At 41.4% G+C, this 21,683-nt stretch overlaps 1 protein-coding gene across 5 annotated transcripts in view; it reads left to right on the forward strand.

Annotated features, from left to right (window-relative positions):
• Window positions 1-21,683, forward strand: part of cacna1ib (calcium voltage-gated channel subunit alpha1 Ib) — a 98,732-nt gene that overhangs the window by 17,322 nt on the left and 59,727 nt on the right. For 3 of the 5 annotated variants that reach the window (XM_087256332.1, XM_087256333.1, XM_087256331.1), the window contains one exon: window positions 12,711-12,979. Coding sequence is in view for 2 of the 5 variants with exons in the window: in XM_087256329.1 (XP_087112455.1) it covers window positions 12,725-12,989 (265 nt within the window). In the remaining 3 variants the exon portion in view is untranslated. Of the gene's footprint in view, window positions 1-12,710; window positions 12,990-21,683 lie in introns of all 5 variants that reach the window. The other 2 variants (XM_087256329.1, XM_087256330.1) reach the window with 1 other exon arrangement.

The raw sequence follows: 21,683 nt of genomic DNA on the forward strand, positions 1-21,683 counted from the left end.
TACTGATACACCTCCCTAAAGGACTGATAGCTTCTCCCTAACTGACTGTTAGCTCCTCCCTAAAAGATTGAAAGCCCCTCCCTAAATGACAGATGACCCCGCCCTAAAGGCATTCCATGTGACCAGAAGTGAAGTCATTTTGAAGGCGAGGGAATTTTATTGTGTTTGATTATAGATTATGAGGGCATAATTAATGTTTACACAATAAGGAAGTGCAGAGATGCATTAGTTTATAACCAGCACTGCTGTTTACATACACAAAGAGAACATTTTGATTTCATGGCAACTTTAATGAAGATAATGTGAGCCAAATATTTTTCCATCAGGTGAGGTATTAATTATTAATCATTTAAACCTCTTTAGCCAGATCTCTTCACTTAACCGTCTGTCTCATGCATCTGCCATGTTTGTAGTTTTGTCCTCCCTGTGTTTGTAGTTATAATCAAATTCATGTCCAACTGGCAGTGCATTGTGGGAAATATTCGCCATTAGAGTGCTGGAAATAGTAGAGCATCCACACGACTTTGGAAAACTCATTTCAACATGATTTGGGACGCGATAATTCTGTTCTGGAAATCTGTTTAGGATGGATAGAAGATGAACTGAGACGCAGCAGCTGACAATTCAGTCAATATGAGTGTGTGTGTGTGTGTGTGTGTGTGTGTGTGTGTGTGTGTGTGTGTGTAGAGTAAATATGCTGGTGTGAGTCTAGTGAATGTAGCATGTGGGTATGTGAGTGTAATTATTTTAGTGTGTGTGTTTTCTGTGATAGGTCTCTCTCTCTCTCTCTCTCTCTCTCTCTGTTACCGGGGAAACACCCAGGTGATGCTCAATAGGTTTGGGTGTCTATGAGGAAATGAAGGAGTTATTAATAACCATCATCAATATTTCAGTCCATTCAGGAGGAGCTGTGAGACGCAGAGAAACTCCTCACTCTCTCATTCCCCTCTACACACCATTAAAGCTCTCAATCACACTCCAGATTATGGGATGAGCTGCAGTTACACTCATTTACCACCGCTCAATTACAATGTGCTCTCCCACATTTCTGACGTGTTGACTGTATGTATGATTGTTGAAGGATATTTTCGAGACTTTTAATTTCAAGTTCATTCATTTATTTTCCTTCAGCTTAGCCCATCATTCATCAGTGGTCACCACAGCAGAATGAACCGTTGACTATTCCAGCATATGTTTTAAACCCAGTACTGGCAAACACACTCATTCATACACTCATACACTACAGCCAGTGTAGTTGATCAGTTCCTCTATAGCGCATGTGTTTGGACTGTGGGGGAAACCAGAGCACCTGGAGGAAACCCACACCAACACGGGGAGAACATGCAAACTCCACACAGAAATGCCAACTAACCCAGCCGATACTCAAACCAGAGACCTTCTTCAGTTGTTTTGGTAAAATCAGAGTTTATTTAAGTATTATAAAGGCCTCACAGCAAGTGAACATCCAAATGTTCTGATTTGTTGTGAGTTGAACTGAATGTTCTTATTGGTTGTCTGTTAAGCTGAGTGTTCTGATTGGTTTTCTGTTAAGCTGAGTGTTCTGATTGGTTGGTGTGTTGAGCACAGTGTTTTGATTGGTTGTGTGTTGAGCAGAGTGTTCTGATTGGTTGTGTGTTGAGCAGAGTGTTCTGATTGGTTCTGTGTTCAGCTGAGTATTCTGATTGGTTCTGTGTTCAGCTGAGTATTCTGATTGGTTGTGTGTTGAGCAGAGTGTTCTGATTGGTTCTGTGTTCAGCTGAGTATTCTGATTGGTTGTGTGTTGAGCAGAGTGTTCTGATTGGTTCTGTGTTCAGCTGAGTGTTCTGATTGGTTGTGTGTTGAGCAGAGTGTTCTGATTGGTTCTGTGTTCAGCTGAGTGTTCTGATTGGTTGTGTGTTGAGCACAGTGTTCTGATTGGTTCTGTGTTCAGCTGAGTGTTCTGATTGGTTGTGTGTTGAGCACAGTGTTCTGATTGGTTCTGTGTTCAGCTGAGTGTTCTGATTGGTTGTGTGTTGAGCAGAGTGTTCTGATTGGTTCTGTGTTCAGCTGAGTGTTCTGATTGGTTGTGTGTTGAGCAGAGTGTTCTGATTGGTTCTGTGTTCAGCTGAGTGTTCTGATTGGTTGTGTGTTGAGCACAGTGTTCTGATTGGTTCTGTGTTCAGCTGAGTGTTCTGATTGGTTGTGTGTTGAGCACAGTGTGCTGATTGGTTGTGTGTTGAACCGAGTGTTCTGATTGGTTGTGTGTTGAGCAGAGTGTTCTGATTGGTTGTGTGTTGAACCAAGTGTTCTGATTGGTTCTGTGTTCAGCTGAGTGTTCTGATTGGTTGTGTGTTGAGCACAGTGTTCTGATTGGTTCTGTGTTCAGCTGAGTGTTCTGATTGGTTGTGTGTTGAGCACAGTGTTCTGATTGGTTGTGTGTTGAACCGAGTGTTCTGATTGGTTGTGTGTTGAGCACAGTGTGCTGATTGGTTGTGTGTTGAACCGAGTGTTCTGATTGGTTGTGTGTTGAGCAGAGTGTTCTGATTGGTTGTGTGTTGAACCAAGTGTTCTGATTGGTTCTGTGTTCAGCTGAGTGTTCTGATTGGTTGTGTGTTGAGCACAGTGTTCTGATTGGTTCTGTGTTCAGCTGAGTGTTCTGATTGGTTGTGTGTTGAGCACAGTGTTCTGATTGGTTGTGTGTTGAACCGAGTGTTCTGATTGGTTGTGTGTTGAGCACAGTGTTCTGATTGGTTGTGTGTTGAACCGAGTGTTCTGATTGGTTGTGTGTTGAGCACAGTGTGCTGATTGGTTGTGTGTTGAACCGAGTGTTCTGATTGGTTGTGTGTTGAGCAGAGTGTTCTGATTGGTTGTGTGTTGAACCAAGTGTTCTGATTGGTTGTGTGTTGAGGACAGTGTTCTGATTGGTTGTGTGTTAAGCAGAGTGTTCTGATTGGTTGTCTGTTCAGCTGAATGTTCTGATTGGTTGTGTGTTGATCCGAGTGTTCTGATTGGTTGTGTGCCTAGTTAAATGTTTCTGTTTTTTATGTGTTGTAAAGAAATCTTTGTTTTTGGAACTAATGCAGAAAGCAGAAGTCAATGATGTATTGGAACTGTTTAGCCTGGCATGTTTACTGTTGTTCCAAAATATTGTAAATGTTTCTTAAAATAAATTAAATTGCATTCACTGGGGGAAAAAGTTATTTTTTTGACCCAGACATTTTTAAAATAGTATATAATACTGTGAAACTGTGGTGTTTTTTTATTCAAAGTTATCATACCGTCAGAAACTTATCCCGGCCCATGCCTAATCTGAATGTCTGAGAAGATTTCCATATTGTACATTGACTTGCATTGAGGGCTGTTTTCCTGCATGAAACTGCTGTATTCCCCAAAACATTGTCTTTACTCTGATATGCAAACCCTTGCAGCTTTATTCCACAGTGGTGTGTGTTGTAAAATCACTTAAACACACTCCTTCTACAAGCTGCATTAATGCACAGTACAGTACAGAGGAGTGTTTGATCACACTGCTGCTCATGTCAGGAAACAGATGTTCAGTTTGTAACTCAGTCTCGGTGGGTTATTATGGGATGTGTTTAATGCAGATCCAGATTCATCTCAACACATGTACACATGCAGGTGGAGCTGTTATGAGCTCAAGCTTTAGAAAGACTGTTCTGATTGGTTGTTTGTCGAGCTGAGCGTTGTGTCAAGCGGAGTCTTCTGATTGTCTGTTGAGCGGAGTGTTCTGATTGGTTGTGTGTTGAGCCAAGTGGTTGAGTGTTCTGATTGGTTGTGCAATGAGCTGAGTATTCTGATTGGGCATGTCAAGTCGAGTGTTCTGATTGGTGGTGACCCTAGTATTCTTATTGGTAGTCTGTTGAGCTGAGTGTTCTGATTGGTTGTGTGTCAAGCCAAATGTCCTAGAATGTCAAGCAGATTGGACATGTTGTGTAGAGTCGAGTATTCTCATTGGTCAACGTTGAGCAAATTGTTCTGATTGGTTGCATGTCAAACCACGTGGTCTGATTGGTTGTGTTTCAGTTATTCTGGCTAGTTATGATCGGTTGGCTGAGTGTTCTGATTGGTCAAGCAGTGGCCTGAGTGTTCTGATTGGTCAAGCAATTGCAAAATGTTGGTCAGGCTGAGCTGTGATTGGTTGATCAACAGGCTGCTCTCATTGGTGGAGTGTGTTCTGATACGCCCCTCGGCTCAGTCAGGGTTTATTCACGGTCTGTGTGACTCCGCTGATGTGTTTGTGTTTTCCATCTCCTCTTTGATTTATTCTTTATCTTTGTTGACAAACACACTGTGAGAAATGTCAAGCGGCTGATATCAGCTCATTGGTGTGGGGACTTCTGTATTTGATTTACTTCTGTGTGTGACTGCTGTTGGACTCAATATTGGTCATGTGATCACCTGCAATCCAGACACACACACACACAAGCACACACACATTGATCCAGTCTAGTACTTTATATTATTCGTGAATTGTTCTTACTATTGAGGATGTCTGTACAGGGAGGTACTGTCAGGTTTAGCACACTTTAAGACACACACACACACACACACATGCAATTACCAGGCTGCTATTTGCAGAGGGATTGTTTATTAGCAGGTGGGATTAATTACAGGTTGAGACAGGAGAGAGACAGACGTGTGTGTGTGTGTGTGTGTGTGTGTGTGTGTGTGTTTTGCCCACGCAGAGAAATCATCCTATTCATAGCCTCCACATGAAGCCTCAGCGCTGAAGACCGTCTGTCGGTTTCTATCTCTCCGTCCACCTGTCCTTCTGTCTGTCCGCCTTTACCTCCTTCCTGCGGTTTTTCCTTCCATCTCTTCCTCCTGCTTTTCTTCCTTCCTGTCTGTCCATTCTATCTTCCTCATTAGTTTCCTTCCTTCATCACGTCTTTCCCCCTCTTCCTCGTGTATGACCTTAATCATGTCCATCCTTCTTTGTCATGTTTTTTCTTGCTGTCCTTCATTATTGATTCTCCTGTCCTCTTTTCTGCTGTGCAGCTCGGTGTTTGTTGCAGATATGTTCATTTGATTATTCCTGATATTAGTAGTTGTTTATAAATCATCCATAATTATATTGTCAGTGGACAAATCTCACAAGATGGGATAAAAATAGGAGCCATTTTCTCTTTTGCACTGTGTTTAACTCACATTCAGCTTGTTTTCAGCTGTGTGTGTGTGTGTCAGATGTGTGTTTGTGTGTATTAGGTGTGTTTCAGATGTTTGTTGCTTTGTGTTTGTGGTGTGTTTGTGTGTTTGTTTGTCATAGGCAGGTGTGTCGTGTTTGTTGGATTAGTTGTGTATGTGTTTGTGGTGTGTATCCATTTATGGTGTTTGTTAGATTATTGTGTGTTTGTGTGTCTCAAATGTTTGTTGTGCTTGTGTGTATGTGTTTATGGTGTTGTGTTTTGTGTGTGTGTGTGTTTGTGTTAGATTATTGTGTGTGTGTCAGATATTTGATGCATTAGTTGTGTTTGTATGTGTGTCAGATATTTTTTGTGTGTGTGGGTTTGTGTGTGAGTGTGTTTTTTTGCATCAGATGTGTGTCAGATTTTAGTTGCATTAGTTGTGTATGTGTTTGTGGTATGTATGTGTTTAAGATGTGTGTGTGTGTTTATGGTGTTTTTTTTTGTTTGTGTTTGTGTGTTTGCATCAGATGTGTGTGTCAGATTTCTGTTGCATTAGTTGTGTATTTGTGGTGTGTTTGTGTGTCGGAGGTGTGTTTGTGTCAGGCAGGTGTGTCAGATTTGTTGCATTATTGTGTATGTGTTTATGGTGAGTATTCATTTTGTGTGTGTGTGTGTGTGTGTGTGTCACTGTCAGATGCATGTTGCACTAGTTGTGTTCAGTGTGTGTTTTTGTATGACAGATGTTTTGTGTGTGTGCTAGATGTGTGTTTTCATCAGGTGTGTGTGTGTCAGATGTTTGTTGCATTAGTTGTGTGTGCGTTTATGGTGTGTGTCAGATGTTTTTGTGTATGTGAGTTTGTCTGTGATATGTTTATTGCATTAGTTTGTGTGTGTGTGGTATTTATGTGTGTTCTTGGTGCATGCTTAAGTGTGTGTGTGTGTGTGTGTGTGTGTCAGATAGTTTTTTCAGTTTCTTATGTCTTTTGTCTTGTTCTTTACCTCCCTCTGTGTTTCTCTCTTGTTAAACAAGCGTGTGTAGGTGTGTGTTTATACTTATATAAATTGTGACGTTATGTAACGTGAGGTGTGTGTTTGTGTGGATCATATAGAGCTGAATATAGTCTGGAGCTTATAGATGATGAGAGATGTTTAGAGGAAGCACACTGAACATTCAGAGCGACTGTGAGTGTCTGGAGCTCTTTCACCAATTCTGTTTCATGAATCTGTGCTGGATCTCCAGACGGACTGCTCTGTGTGTGTGTGTGTGTGTGTGTGTGTGTGTGTTCGTCTGGTTGTAGAGTTTTACTCCTGTAATGTGTGATTCTCAGTGTCCCAGTTCTTCATAATGACCCTCATCTATCGTTTCTGAACATGTGTCTCATGTTCCTGTGGAAATCTGCAGATGTGTAGAGCTCGCAACGCCTCAGAAAAGATTTACTTTTACATTTGCAGACAGAAGTGTGTACACTTATGCACTTACACACTTCAACCCGGGTAGTGAACAAATGCAACACTAATATTTATTTTTAAAAACCAGAGCTTCAAACTGTTCCAAAACCAGATATAACAGCTGCTACATTGGTGAAAGAACTCATCAAATTACCCAAGAGTACCTGTCAAAAGTACAACATTCACCATCAGGAGGAGACCAAACCATCTCTGTTAGACAATTTTACTTACACGTCTAAAAAATTAAGAAATCCAAGTTCAGCATCTGATAACTCCTCCCCTTAAACATCAGCTCCTCCCCTTCTTCAGCTCTTTCCCTTCCTTCGTCTCTTGCCCCTCCCCTTAATTATCAGCCCCTCCCATTTCACTATTAGCTTCTTCACCAACACCTCCTGCTCTTCACCATCAGCTCCTCCCTTCATCGTGAGCTCCTCCTCTTCATTGTGAGCACCTCCTCTTCATCATCAGCTTCACCCCTTTATTATCAGCTCCTCCCCTTCACATAGCCCCTCTCCTTAATAAGCCCATCCCCTTTCTTTAGTAACCCCTTCCCTTCATTATCAGCTCCTCCTCTCCATCTTAAGCTCCATACCTTTATCATTAGCGCCACCCCTTCATCATAAGCTCCACACCTTCATCAACTCATCCCCTTTATCATCAGCTCCTGCCCTTCGCCATCAACCCCTCCCCTTCCCCAACACTACCTCTCCTTACTCATAAGCTCCTCCACTTCCTCTGTAGCTCCTCCCTTTCTTCATAAGCTCCACCCCTTTATCATAAGTTCTTCTTAATCATCAGCAACTCCCCATCATCATAAGCCCCTCCCCTTCGCCACACATGCCTCCCCTTTAGCACCAGCTTCTCCCCTTTGTCATAAATTCGCCATAAGCTCCTCCCCTGCATCATTCATTTTCAGTGTGTCTGCTCTTCTATTTATACTACAGAATAGCAGAACAGTGCATACGTATTTATTTGGGAAGCACCCACTAACATTGAGGTGAGTTCAGAAGAGAAGAGTTTAACCTCATGCAAATGAGCAGTGACATTGACTACCAATAGGAGTGAGTGTAGGTCATCAGGTGTATTTGTTGATCTTACATCCATTGCTGATTTTGCTCTTCTCTTTTCATTCATCTGGCATGATACACACATGACAGCATGAGGACAGTTTCATATACACTGCTGTTCCTCCGTCTCCTATGATGCATGATGTTTCTCCTCATTGACGTCTCGCTGTGACAGAGAATGACATCTTATTTTAGTGTCCTGTTTGTGTTCCAGATTTAGTGATTTCCTCTGTGCTCTTGTGTTGTGAAGCCACCCGAGGTTTATTCTGTACCCACACTATCTGTCTGTGTGTCAGCTCTGATGCTGATCCTGCATCTGTTCCTTCAGTCTCTCCATAACCGGCAGAATCTCCTCTACACTGCAGAATGTTGGTGTTTTAGAGAACTCAGAGAACACTCGAGCTGAATATCAGGCAGATCTGAAAGTACTGCTCTTTCACACCCACAAATACAAGCGTCTCAAAGAGTGTCAAAGTGTTGAGCATGTGCTCTCTCTTAAAGGGACAGTACACTCAATAATGTTCTCATTTCCAAGCTTTTTCCAGAAGAAAGAAATTCATAAGTTTGTAGCCACATGAGACTGAGGAGATGATGAAATTGACAGATTTGAGTCTACTTTAACACTACAAGTAATGAGCAGTCGGCATATTACGTTTGGTTCATAAGTCCAAGACATTAGATTTTGTGAAGTGTTTATATCTATAAATACTTTCTAAAATATATTTACATATCTGCATCTTCATTTAAATGCATAAAATTTAGAATAATATATAGAATTATTGTAATTTGAATAAATGTTTAAGTTCGTAATCTTGAGTCTCAAACTTGATTCCTGGAGGGCAACCAACCCTAATTCCTCGCTCCAACCCTAATCAAACACAGCTGATGCAAATAATCACGTTGATCAAAAGAGTCTTGAACACCTTCATTAGTTGATCAGGTGTGTTTGATTAGGGTTGAAGCAAAACTGTGCAGAGCTGAGGCTCTCCAGGAGCCCATGGTCTAAATAAAGATATGAGGAATTATTTTTTGATTATTATTATAATTATATTTTTGTGTTTTTTTACATGTTTTTTTATTTCAACAACAGGCAAATACAACAGATAGGAATACAAACAGATAGAAGTATAGTACAAACAATACAAATATAACTTTTTTTGCAACAAGAGAAATGTGACAATTTTGAAGAAGTATAATAAAGATAAAGTAAAAGAATAAACTTGCCCTGCTTAAATATTTTTGTGAGCTAATTCAATCTAAATAAAATCTGTCAAGGTGCAAACATTTGTACTATAAAACCCCATCAATGACTGAAACCTTTGATTCTTATTGTCGGCTGTCCTTTTCCTCTCTCATCTCCCAGCATTAGTATTTATTTTGAGCTCTAAGTTTAACTAACAGCACCTGCTGGAGGGCTGGGGATAATGACCATCTGATTCACCTGATCAGTTTTGGATGAACAACTTCAAGCAGAACACAAATGTTTGACTCGTAATTTTTTTTGCATTCTTTGCCATATGGATATTGCATATACTATTAATAATGCATTAATAAATGTTTCAATATATTGTGCAGTCTTATAAGAAAGTGTCTGGTGCAAAACTGTTGCGAGTGTGTGTTTAAGTGTCTGAGAGATGAAAGAGTGTGTTTTCTACAGGTGCTGTGCACTCTGAGCTAATAATGTGTTGATCATGGAGGAGATGGCTTTTTTATTTGTTATTTGCATGATACCAGTGAATGCAGTCTATGTGGGAATGGGAAGATCATCCCACCAGTGAGGAACAGTCAATGAAAAGGTTCTGGAAATGTTGTGTTCTAGTTATGATCATTGTGTGTGAGTGCTTAGTGCGTGTTTGTGGCCTCAGTGCAGGTCATGTGATCAAACAGGAAGTGGATTGTGCCCAGTTTAGCACTTCTGTTCTGTGTCTCCCTGTGTGTGTGTGTGTGTGTGTGTGTGTGTGTGTGTGATATTTGTGTGAATGTTTTAAACAGCAGCGTTTTGTGTTTCTGTCTCGCTGTACGAGTGTGAGGATTGATGAAACACGCAGGACTCGATGCTGAACAGATGTCTGAATCTGCTGTGTGTGTGTGTGTGTGTGTGTGTGTGTGTGTGTGTGTGTGTGTGTGTGTGTGTGTGTGTGTGTGTGTGTGTGTGTGTGTGTGAGAGAGAGAGAGAGAAAGAATGTTCATCCGGAAACACCTGAAAATTGCACTTTTCACAGTTTCAAAACATTCTGAGCATGCAAACGTGCTTTTGAAACAGAGGTGTGTGTGTGTGTATGTTTCATATAGTCTTGTATTTATTTGTTATTTGTTTGTTAATAGTATGGTGTACATTAAAAGAAAGCCTGACCTCTAATTCTTCTTCAAAAGTGGTGTCTTACCATAAAGCAATTATTTTGTAAAAATAGTTAATACACCGCATTATTTTACTATTTGTCAGCTACCTGTATGCAAATGAGCTGAGCCCTGATTGGCTGCTGTGGGTCATATGTGCTTTATGCTAATGAGCTGAGGGTTGTGTTGTGGCGAGGGCTCCTGAATGAATGCAGTGGTGTTTTCTGAAAGTGTGTGTGTTGAGTGAGATTGAGGAGTGTGTCCATCAGGATGTTTAAAAAGCAGATTTTAGCTCCGCTCCGTCTGTAAATACACGTCACATTCACAGCACACACACACACACACACACACACACACACACACATCTGTTTTATTTTCTCCCAGGATTCTTGCTGAGCGCTGCAGTTTGTCAGATTGCTCAGAGGACACTGGAGGAGCAGATTCAGGCCGATTAAACACATGTTCGGAAAATAGCACTTCAATATAAAGAAAAATACAGGCAAACTCATAACAGAAATGTGTTGTGTCAGAACTGTGTGTGTCAGAATGCTTGAGGTCATTCCTGCGGGTGTTCACCAGAAAATATTGTAAATGTCATTTAATTTTAAACCTACAATGAGGCACCTGCATTAGCTGCTGAGAAACACACACACACACACACACACACACACACACACACACACACACACACACACACACACACACACACACACACACACACATAAGCTCTCTCCCTCATGTGCACACATTATGTCCACTAAACTCCATTAAAAACCATTGAGTGTTTTGTACATTTCAGACGAACAGCGTTTAGTATTTCCTATCTCCTATATTCCAGATTAGAAACTGATTATAATGCGAATATAAATGAGGAGACACACCAATGATCTGTTTACCTCTGGGCCGTGTCATATCATTGTCTATGATGATATTGAGATTGTTGTTCCTAATGCAGTCAGAATAAGCCTGTACAGGGTTTCTGCAGGGTCTTAAAAAGGGGAAAATGGACATTTTTTGCTTTAAATTGGCTGTTTTAGGTCTTAAATATTTTTGCACAGGTCTTATTTTTCTGATCTCCATGTAACACTACATCTAATGCTCATTTAAATTCTTTTTCAATGCTGTTGCTTGGTTTTCATGCTGTTGTAGTTCTTTATTTCACTAGTTCTAGTGTAATTTGCGGTAATACAACTACAAATGAGACCAGCCTGCAACAGCCAATCAGCTTTTTGTTCACTTTTGCAAAACTCTTCACACAATTCTCCTAACCGACTTCCAGCTTGGCAGAGCAGTTCATTTCACATTCCAAATGCACACGAGCTACCAAAACACTGTATTCAGGTCTCAAATAAACCCAGTCTTCCAGAACACTAGCAAAGCTGGACAGCCCACAAACACACTCTCACACACAAAACAATGAGCTAAAAACTCTCACAACATGCAGCATTACACTGTGTTTTCTTGTGTAAAACAAGGACACATCTCTGTTTATAACCGCAGTACATGTTACTGGAATGAATCAGGCATGATGCAGAATTCCTCAATATTTGAAGTCTTTTTGTTTGTTTATTTTTTTGTACCAAGTAATTCCAAGATATAAGTTTTATTTAAGTAATCTAAGTAAATCCACTGATAAGTTGTGAAAACAGTATGTAAGCAAGTGCAAAAAATGTCCTGTATGTACAAAGAGTTCTGGCAGTTGTTGTGTTGTGTGAAATGTGAGAGATGGATGGAGTCATTGAATGCATTTTGTGCCAAAACAATGAGAATTGATGCTCAGTTTAGCCCACACAGACTTCTGTTGAGCTCACTGTGTCAAGAGTTCTGCAGAAGTGATCTGAGTATTGAGAAATGTGTCTTAGCGTCTGTAAAAAACTAATTGATTCATTAATAAACATTCATTTTACTTATAGTGTATGAATGAATCAGTCGTTCTGAAGGAATCATCTTGATGAATGATTCAGTGAATCATCTTTGAAGACGAGGAATTTCATGAGCAGTTTATATGACAAAATCACTTTGTTTACTGTGTGTGTGTGTGTGTGTGTGTGTGTGTGTGTGTGTGTGTGTGTGTGTATGAATGTGTCTGTGAGAGTGAGTGTTGAAATTTAACGTGTGCTATGAGCACAAAAGACCCCCATAAGGAGAGTAAACCTGAACTGTTTTTAAGTGGTGTCCGGTCTGCAGCCCCACAAGGGAATTAACTATAAATAATACAAGATTAATGATGCTTATCATAAACAAATACAGAAAATGATCCTGTGAGAGTTTGGTAGTGTGTGTGTTTGTCTGTGTGAGAGGAAAAATGTGCATGTGTGAGAGAGAGAGAAAAAGCGTTTGCTTATTTGAGTGTGTGTTGATCATCCAGCTGTGTCTGTCTGACCTGAAACCCCCAGACTGCAGCTCTGAATTATTCTGTACCTTTAATATATTAATGAAATCCTGATTTAATGTGTTTATACACCTGAGACTGAGACACACACACACACACACACACATGCGCATCTAATTCTATATTCACACTATAGCTATATCTAAATCAATCTCTGCATTTACTTTATATCTACAGTAGATCAATCTCTATATTCACTCACTGTTCCCAGCCGCTCCACAAACTTAATAATAAATAAATGCATACAGAAATAAGTAGTTTCTAGAAGCTTCACCCCGGAATCTTCATGTTCTGCTTTAAACCTTCACTTCTTCATTAATCGTCTCTTGTTTGTTGTAGGCGTGTCCAGAGCCATGACATCAGAGGAGGAGGGGCCTGCTGCGGTGGGGGCAGAGCCTCAGGGCGAGCTGTGTGCTGCTTCGGGCTGGGATGGGCTTATTGAAGAAGAGGCGGAGCCTGTGGAACAGGAGGAGGCGGGGCCAGATGACGAGGCTGATGATGTCAGCAGTGGGTTTAGCGCTCTGGTGGTCCCGTATCCAGAACTGATGCCTATCGTCTTCTTCTGCCTCAAACAGACCACTTTTCCTCGCAGCTGGTGCATCCGCATGGTGTCCAGCCCATATCCTTTCACAGAACCAGATAACACACACACACACACACACACACTTTTATATTGCTGTTTGCTGTTTCTCAGGAGGGAAACGTGGTGGCTCAGTGGTTAACACTGTGACCTCACTGTAAGAAGATCTCTGGTTCAAGTCTTGGCTGGGTTAGTTGGTGTATCTGTGTGGAGTTTGCATGTTCTCCCTGTGTTGGCATGGGTTTCCTCCAGGTGTTCCGGTTTCCCCCACAGTCCAAACACATGCGCTATAGGGGAACTAAATTGGCCGTAGTGTGTGAGTGTGTGTGTGTGTGTGTGTGTGTGTGTGTGTGTGTGTGGGTGGTTCCCAGTGATGGGTGGCTGCTAGAAGGGCATCCGCTGTGTAAAACATATGCTGGATAAGTTAGTGGTTCATTCCGCTGTGGCGACCCCTGATGAATAAAGGGAATGAATGAACTGCCTCCAGGTTAATTGTGAGTGATTGTGTGTGTAATTGTGTGTGTGTGTGTGTGTGCGTGAGGATGAATGTGTGCACACGTGTTGCTCTGCTGCAGCGATGAACATTTTCTCTTTTCCAGGGTGACTTTCAGCATAACTGTGAATAATAATGAACCATCAACTGTGCTGCAAGTGTAATGACGGAATATAATGATAAATCAGCGGCGGAGGCGTGCGCTTCAGTCTGTGTGTTTTCACTCTGAAGTTGAGAATATAATTACAGCGTGTGTGAGATATTACAGCTGGATATTTTCCTCTTACGTCTTCTCTGTACTCATAATGTGTGTTATGATGGAGCAGGACTCTGAATGTCTCCTCAACGATCATCTTACACAGCGTTGAGTGGCTTATTCTCTGAGCTGAGGAGAAACTCTGCTTTATTCACTAATGATTAATGCCATAGCATGAATCTAATTCACATCTTTACCTGGAAACACAGCCAGTGTTCAGAGTGTGAGTTCCTGATGCTGGACTTCTTCAGTCCGCTGTGTTTATATGTGCTGAGATGATGTCATGACCTGTCTCTCTCTCTCTCGTTCTCTCAATGTCTCTCGCCCTCAGTTTTGTTCTCCTCCTCTGTGCTGTGTGTTTCTTCAGCTCTGGCAGTGAATAATGTCTTTAAATGTCAGACGTCCTTTATTAAGATCAGAGCAGCTCTGAAGAGTCGCTCAGGTGTTTGTCCGGCTGTCAGATGGTGTTTGTGTGCTGGAACGAAGCTTATGATCAGCCAGTCTCTCTGTGTTTCATGTGTCTGCTGAAACTGTCTCCGCCAGCTCAGCTCAGACCTAGACACCCAAGATGACAGTAGATGGAGGAATTCATTCAAGCACTATTGCGACAGTCTGCATGAATGGACACTTGGTCAAATGCAGTGATTAGATCATCACTCTATTCTTCTGTCTAATATAAACGTGTGCAGTTTTTTCAGGACACCACTCAGAACACCCTAATATATATATATAGAAATACTCTGAATGCTCTACAAACCACCTAGCACCTTAGAAATCATTCACAATACCCTAGCAACACCATAAATCTGTTCTGAAAACCCTAGCAACACACAGACACCAGAAAATACATTTGAGCAACTACATAACAACACCATGAAACAATTTCGATCCCCATATCAACCACCTAGCAACACCTTGGCAACCATTCAGAACTCCTAAGTAACACCCTAAAAGTATTCAGAAAGCTTTAGCACCACCCTGCCAACCACACAAGACATTTAATAACTGCCTAGCAATATCATGGAAACCATTTAGATTCCATAGCCACCTAGCAACACCTTGACAACCATTCAAAACGCCTTAGTGTAACACCCTAAAAGTATTCGGAAAACCCTAGCAACATCTAACCAACTACACATTAACACCATGAAAACTATTCAGATTCCCAAATAGACCACCTAGCAGCACATTGGCAATGACTCAGAACACCCTAGTAACAGCCTAAAACTATTCGGAAAATCCTAGAAACACTCTGTCAACCCACCAGGACATCTTCAAAACTGCCAATCAATACAATGGAAACCATTCAGAATCCATATCAACCACCTAGCAACCCTTTGACAACCATTCAGAACACCCTAGTAACACCAAAATACTGTTCAGAAAAACCTAGCAACGCAATCAACCAAACTTGACATCTTAGCAACTGCCTAGCAACACCATGAAACCATTCAGAATCCATATCAACCACCTAGCAACACCTTGACAACCATTCAGAACTCCCTAGTAACACCCTAAAACTGTTTAGAAAACCCTAGCAACATTTCCAACTAAACATGACATCTTAGCAACCACCTAGCAACACCTTGACAACAATCCAGAACACCCTAGAAACACCCTAAAACTACCCAGAAAACACTAGGAACACCCTGGCAACCTAAGAAGACATCTTAGCAACTGTCTAGCAATACCATGGAAACCCTTTAGATTTTATATAAGCCACCTAGCAACACGTTAACAACCCTTCAGAACACCCTAGTAACACACTAACTCTGTTTAGAAAACCCTAGCAACACCCTGTCAACCAAACAGGACATTTTAGAACTGGCTAGCAACACCATGGAAACCATTCAGATTCCATATCAGCCGCCTAGCAACACCTTGACAACCATTCAGAACACCCTAGTACAGCCTAAAACTAATAAAAAAACTCTAGCAACACTGTTAACTAAACATGACATTTTAGCAGCTACCTAGCAACACCATGGAAACCATTCAGACTCGATACCAGCCACCTAGCAACACCTTGACAACCATTTAGAACACCCTGGTAACAACCCTAAACTATTCAAAAAGCCCTAGCAACATTGTCAACTGAACATAATATCTTAGCCACTTCCTAGCAATACCATGGAAACCATGCAGATTCCATATTAGCTACCTAGCAACACATTGGAAACCACTCAGAACACCCTAGTAACACTGTCACCCTAGCAACAATGTCAACCAAACATGACATCATAGCAACTAGGCAATATAAATCCCAGTTTGTACAGTATAAAACAATGGAAGCCTATGTAATGTCCCCACAATCCACCAGTTCACGAGGTGTGTGAGGGCTCTGATCGTCTGTATATTGTGAGATATGTGAATAATGTTTGTTGTCATCATTCTCCGAGGTGAAGGAGCGGCTGTGATCAGTGTGTGTTTATCAGTTAAATGTCATGTTAACAGCATCGCTGAGATTCACTGAGACGAGACCAGATATAATTAACATCCGACTTCAGCTTTAACATCGAATCACTAAATGACAAACAAACACTCAACGTCAAGACAAACAAACCCTCTACAGCAGTGTTCATGGCTGAGTGAGTCTGCTGCTTCTCTCTCTGTGTTTATGGAGAAGATCTGAGTCTCTCAGTGTCACATAAGATAGCAAAAGTCACCATTAAGCTACTGGAAGAATATGCAATATCCTTGTTGAGTATTGCGATGATATTTCTTACCACGGTTTCCCAAAAAAAAATCTATTTTATCATCTGTTTTTAAATTATTTATTTATTTATTAATATTAAAATAAACAGGTCGAATTTATTTTCATATCTAACTAGTTCAGGGAGACACAGTGGCACAATGGTTAGCACTGTGGCCTCACAGTAAAACGGCCGCTGGTTCGAGTCCCAGCTGGGTCAGTTGGTGTTTCTGTGTGGAGTTTGCATGTTCTCCCCATGTTGGCGTTGGTTTCCTCTGGGTGCTCTGGTTTCCCCCACAGTCCAAACACATGCGCTATAGGAGAACTGATCAACTAAACTGGTCGTAGTGTATGAGTGTGTGTGTTTGGGTGTTTCCCAGTACTGAGTTGCAGCTGGAAGGGCATCCGCTGTGTAAAACATGCTGGAATAGTTGGTGGTAGACTTGGGCGGTAATATGGTATACCGCGGGATCTAAAAATAGCAACGTATCAGTTTCAATACCGTTATACTGCCATAAAAAACAATGCACTTAAATAGGAGACAAGTATTAAATATTATATATTTAATGCCTAAAATGCGTATGCGTGATTGTCATCTGATGTCATTTGAACGAGTGGTCTAACAATATCACGAGCAAGCGAGCATGCACGCATCCGTGTGGATGCTGTTGATGTATGTGTGCGTGAAAAGCGTGATGCTTTGTGTCGCTTGATTGTGTGTATGTGTGTGAATGCGTCAGCGTCAACGCTTGACAGAGGGTGTGTCTGAAGTATCATAGCAGCGTCAGCCAATAAAATTAGTCTGCAATTGGCTACTGTCTGAGCTGGCTTATTTGCATAAAGCCATCTGATTGGCTAATGCTTGTGTTGGCGCTTAAAGTTGAGAATTTCCCAACATCTGCAGGGAGCAATGCCACTGAAGCGGCGCCAGCGGATACACAATGCAGTTTGGCAACGCCTGACGTCACCCATTCAAAGTGAATAGGAAGCATTGATGCTGACGCCCCGTGCATGGAGCGTTAAGGTGCGATCATTTATGAGTGAGTGTAACCCTGATATGCAGATATTCTGACTCTGATTGGCTGTTGTTGCGTTTCTCTTTCTTCTCAGCTCTGCCCATTAGTGTTTATTTTTAGCTCTGGGTTCACTTTCTAGCCATTAGCAGAACAGCAACTACTCTGGAGGTGGGGCTAAAGTTATTAAGGCCCCATCTGATTGGTCAAATTCAGATAAAAGAAAACTATGTAATTTATCACACATATCTGCGATTGATATTTTGTGTTATTATAATTGCAGTAGTGATTATTGTTTGATATGTTGTGCAGTTCTAGTAACCAGCTCACTATATCAGAACTGAATGTCTGTTTTAATGAGGCAGAGATGCAAATAGAGAGATGACGGGCTGTGCTGAAACATCTAACTCTTCTTCCCAGATTTATTTACCAGTTGCAATTTTAGTGTCCTCTTTTTTTTGATGGTGAGAAGCTCCCACACTGCCGACATCTTGTCTTCCCTCTGTAAACTCCTCTAACACATGTGTCTGCTGTGTGTGACATCTTACATCATGTTGAAAGTGCCAGTCAAACCCCCTCATGGTCAGCAGCACACACATGAAACCAGCAGAAAGGATCCATGTTTTTATCTGCAAAGTCTTTCATAATAATCATCATTATCTGATTCTGATAACCGCAGATGAATTATGCACACTGAATAACATCTGAATTCATTTTCCTTCAGCTCAGTCCCTTTATTAATCAGGTCGCCACAGTGGAATGAATCGCCAACTATTCTAGCATATGTTTTACACAGCGGATGCTCTTCCAGCTGCAATCCAGAACTGGGAAACACCCATACACACTCATTCACACCCACACACACACACTTATACACTAGTGCCAGTGTAGTTGATCAGTTCCCCTATAGCGCATGTGTTTGGACTGTGGGGGAAACCGGAGCACCTGGAGGAAACCCACGCCAACACGGGGAGAACATGCAAACTCCACACAGAAACACCAACTGACCCAGCCGAGACTCAAATCAGAGACCTTCTTACTGTGAGGCCACAGTGATAACCACTGAGCCACTGTGCCGCCCGTTTATCATTCCAGTTTAAGTAAAATGAGTGGAAAATGCTTGAAATATACCCGCGCTTCTGGAGTGTGTGTGTGTGTGTGTGTGTGTGTGTGTGTGCTGTGCTGCTGCAGAAACCCTACACTTGATCCTGTAGTCTGGATGGGCTGATCTTCAGACTGTGTGTGTGTTGATGGAGTCTGTGTTTGTTTGTTGATGGTGTGTGTGTGTGTGTATTTGTTGACGGAGTGTGTGTGTGTGAAGTCGTTTCTCCATCTGTGTGCCTCATCCATCATTAACAGCTTCGTGTTCGCTCGTCTTTCTTGAGCTGCTTGATTTTCTTTCCCAATTTCTTTGTTCTATTTTTTCTCCTTGCTTTCAATTACGAGCCACAGCAGATGTTATTGCCATGGAGATTGAGAGACCTCACACAGGCACACACACACACACACACACACACACACAAACACACACACAAACACACACAGACACGTACAGCTATCTTTATGGGGACTTCCCATAGACCTATTGATGTTACTGTATGAATTGTATATTCTCTCCTCCTAAACTCAACCCTACATATACATATACATTTTCATTCATTCATTCATTCATTCATTCATTCATTCATTTATTCATTCATTCATTTTCTTTTCAGCATAGTCCCTTTATTAATCTGGGGTCGCCACAGTGGAATAAACTGGCAACAACTGATGGATCCACAGTAAGAGGTAATATCAGGTAGTGCGCAACGCCTTGAAGTCAAAGCAACATCAAATTGACATAACCCTAACATCTATATTTACATGTCAAAGATGGATTGTAGAACAGTCCTGTAATTGACGTTTGACTATTTCAGTTTACATGCATTGTAGGAACACAAAATCCACTGTGAATTTATTATTAGTAATTGAAGCTTTCAGATGAATAAAACCCTTAATATATTATAATTAGTGCTGGACAAAGATTAATCACATCCTAGCCTGGAGATATTCTCACATTGACTGTGTTTAAACTCCTTTAAAGGCTCTTTCTAGATTGCAAAGGATTCTTCGTTTGCATTTATTGTTTATTTGTTGAGTAATTTGACTAGTAAGGATGAGAGCGTGTTAAATCTCTGGGTGCTGCCCTTCAGTTTTCTCTCACGCTGTTTAATTGGACTTAAATGCTGGTGTTTGTCAGTTTCTCTGCCGTGATCAGAGAGAGAGTGTGTGTGTGTGTGTGTGTGTGTGTGTGTGTGTGTGTTTGATTGTGGAAGATTAAGGGCTGGTTTCATCCGTTTGACGGCGATGTTCAACAAACAGCAGAGAATGAAAGTGAAGCGTTTCACCTGCGCAGACACTGAATGAGCTGCTGACATTTACAGAGCTGACGGTGGAAAACACCAGCGCAAGACTAATTAGCAAGACAAATCCCTTCACTGGGACTATTTATAATGCAATTAACCCAACACACACACACACACACACACACACACACACACACACACACACACACACACACACACACACGGAGACTCTTTAGTGCTGTTCATTCTGCTTGTAACGAGATCAAACAAGTGGAAACATCAGTGTGTGGATCACATCTATAATGACGTACAGTTGGAGGCAAATCTATTAGCCTTTTTGTGAAATTATTTTACTTCTGGTGAAGTCACGAGATGTTTTCAGCACATTTCTAATCATGATAGTTTTTATAACTCATTTCTAATAACTGATTTCTGTTGTCTTTGCCATGATGACCGTACAGAATATTTTACTGCATAATTTGCGATTAGTATTCAGCTTAAAGTGACATGTAAAGGCTTCACTAGGGTAATTAGGGTAAAGTTAGGGTAATTAGGCAAGTCATTGTATAACAGTGGTTTGTTCTGGAGACAATCCAACACTAATATTGCTGAAGGGGAGAATAATATTGACCTTAAAATTATTTTAAAACTATTAAAAACTGCTTTTATTCTAGCCGAAATCAAACAAATAAGACTTTCTCCAGAAGCCATATCACCCTGCAGCCTGAGAGCAGTCACTCGTTGAAGCTGAGCAGGGCTGAGCCGGGTCAGTGTCTGGATGGGAGACAGTGGTGTTTGTGAGGCCAGCAGGGGGCGCTCAACCTGTGATCTGTGTGAGTCCTAATGCCCCAGTATAGTGAAGTGGACACTATACTGTCAGTGAGCGCCGTCTTTTGGATGGGACGTTAAACTAAGCTGCTGACTCTCTGTGCTCAATAATTATCCCATTGCACTTCTGGTAAAGAGTAGGGGGGTAACCTCAGTGTCCTGGACACATTCCCTCCATCGGCTCTTAAGATCATATCTTCCCGATCATCTCCATCCACTGAATTGCCTCAATCACAGTCTCTCCACTCCACCTATAGCTGGTGTGTGGTGAAGCTCTGGCGCTGTTGTCCTGTGGCTGCCGTCGTGCCATTCAAGTGGAGCTGCACACTGGTGTTGGTGTGGAGAAACCCCCTCATGAAGCGCTCACGATATATGCGCTATATTAAATGCACATTACATTACAAAAGATATTAAAGGAAATACTGTGAAAACTTCTTGCTCTGTTAAACATCATTTGGGAAATATTAGACTTCAGCTATTGAAAACTTGACAAATAGTCAAATAATAAATTCTGCATTTTGTATATTGTTGGCAATATATGATAGAGTTAACTTTAATGAATAATCAGGTTTCATTTTATTGCATTTCTTATAAATTGCACTTACAGGACTGTATGTCAGAGTTCAGAGCCTAAAAGTGAACTGAACTGACCTTCAGCTCTGAACACAGGACTGACACTGACCACATTCACTATGCTCTTCTATGTGAAGCTGCTTTGACACAATCTACATGGTAAAAGCGCTGTACAAATAAAGATCAATTGAATTAAATGATGATCATTGTTTTGGTGTGTGTGTGTGTGTGTCATGCTCCTCAGTCCAGAGCATCAGTGTGTGTGTTTAGTTTGAGGGAGTTTCTCTCTGTCACACACATTAGTTGTAGTTTATTTGTGTCTTGTGTTCCTCCTGCATCTCAAACGGTGTCTCCGAGGAGCCGCTGCTGGGTCTGTATGGTTACCACGGCAACAGGATGGTTGGGTGTTCAGGAACGCTCGCTCGCTCGCGGGTTCACAAAACACACACTGATATAGAAAACACACACACACACACACACACACACCGATAAACAGTTCAGCACTGCAGATCAATCAATCAACCACACTATT

This window comes from Danio rerio, chromosome 6 (assembly GCF_052040795.2).
Source record: "Danio rerio strain M-AB ecotype USA chromosome 6, GRCz13ab, whole genome shotgun sequence".
In the NCBI taxonomy this organism is placed as follows: Eukaryota; Metazoa; Chordata; class Actinopteri; order Cypriniformes; family Danionidae; genus Danio; species Danio rerio.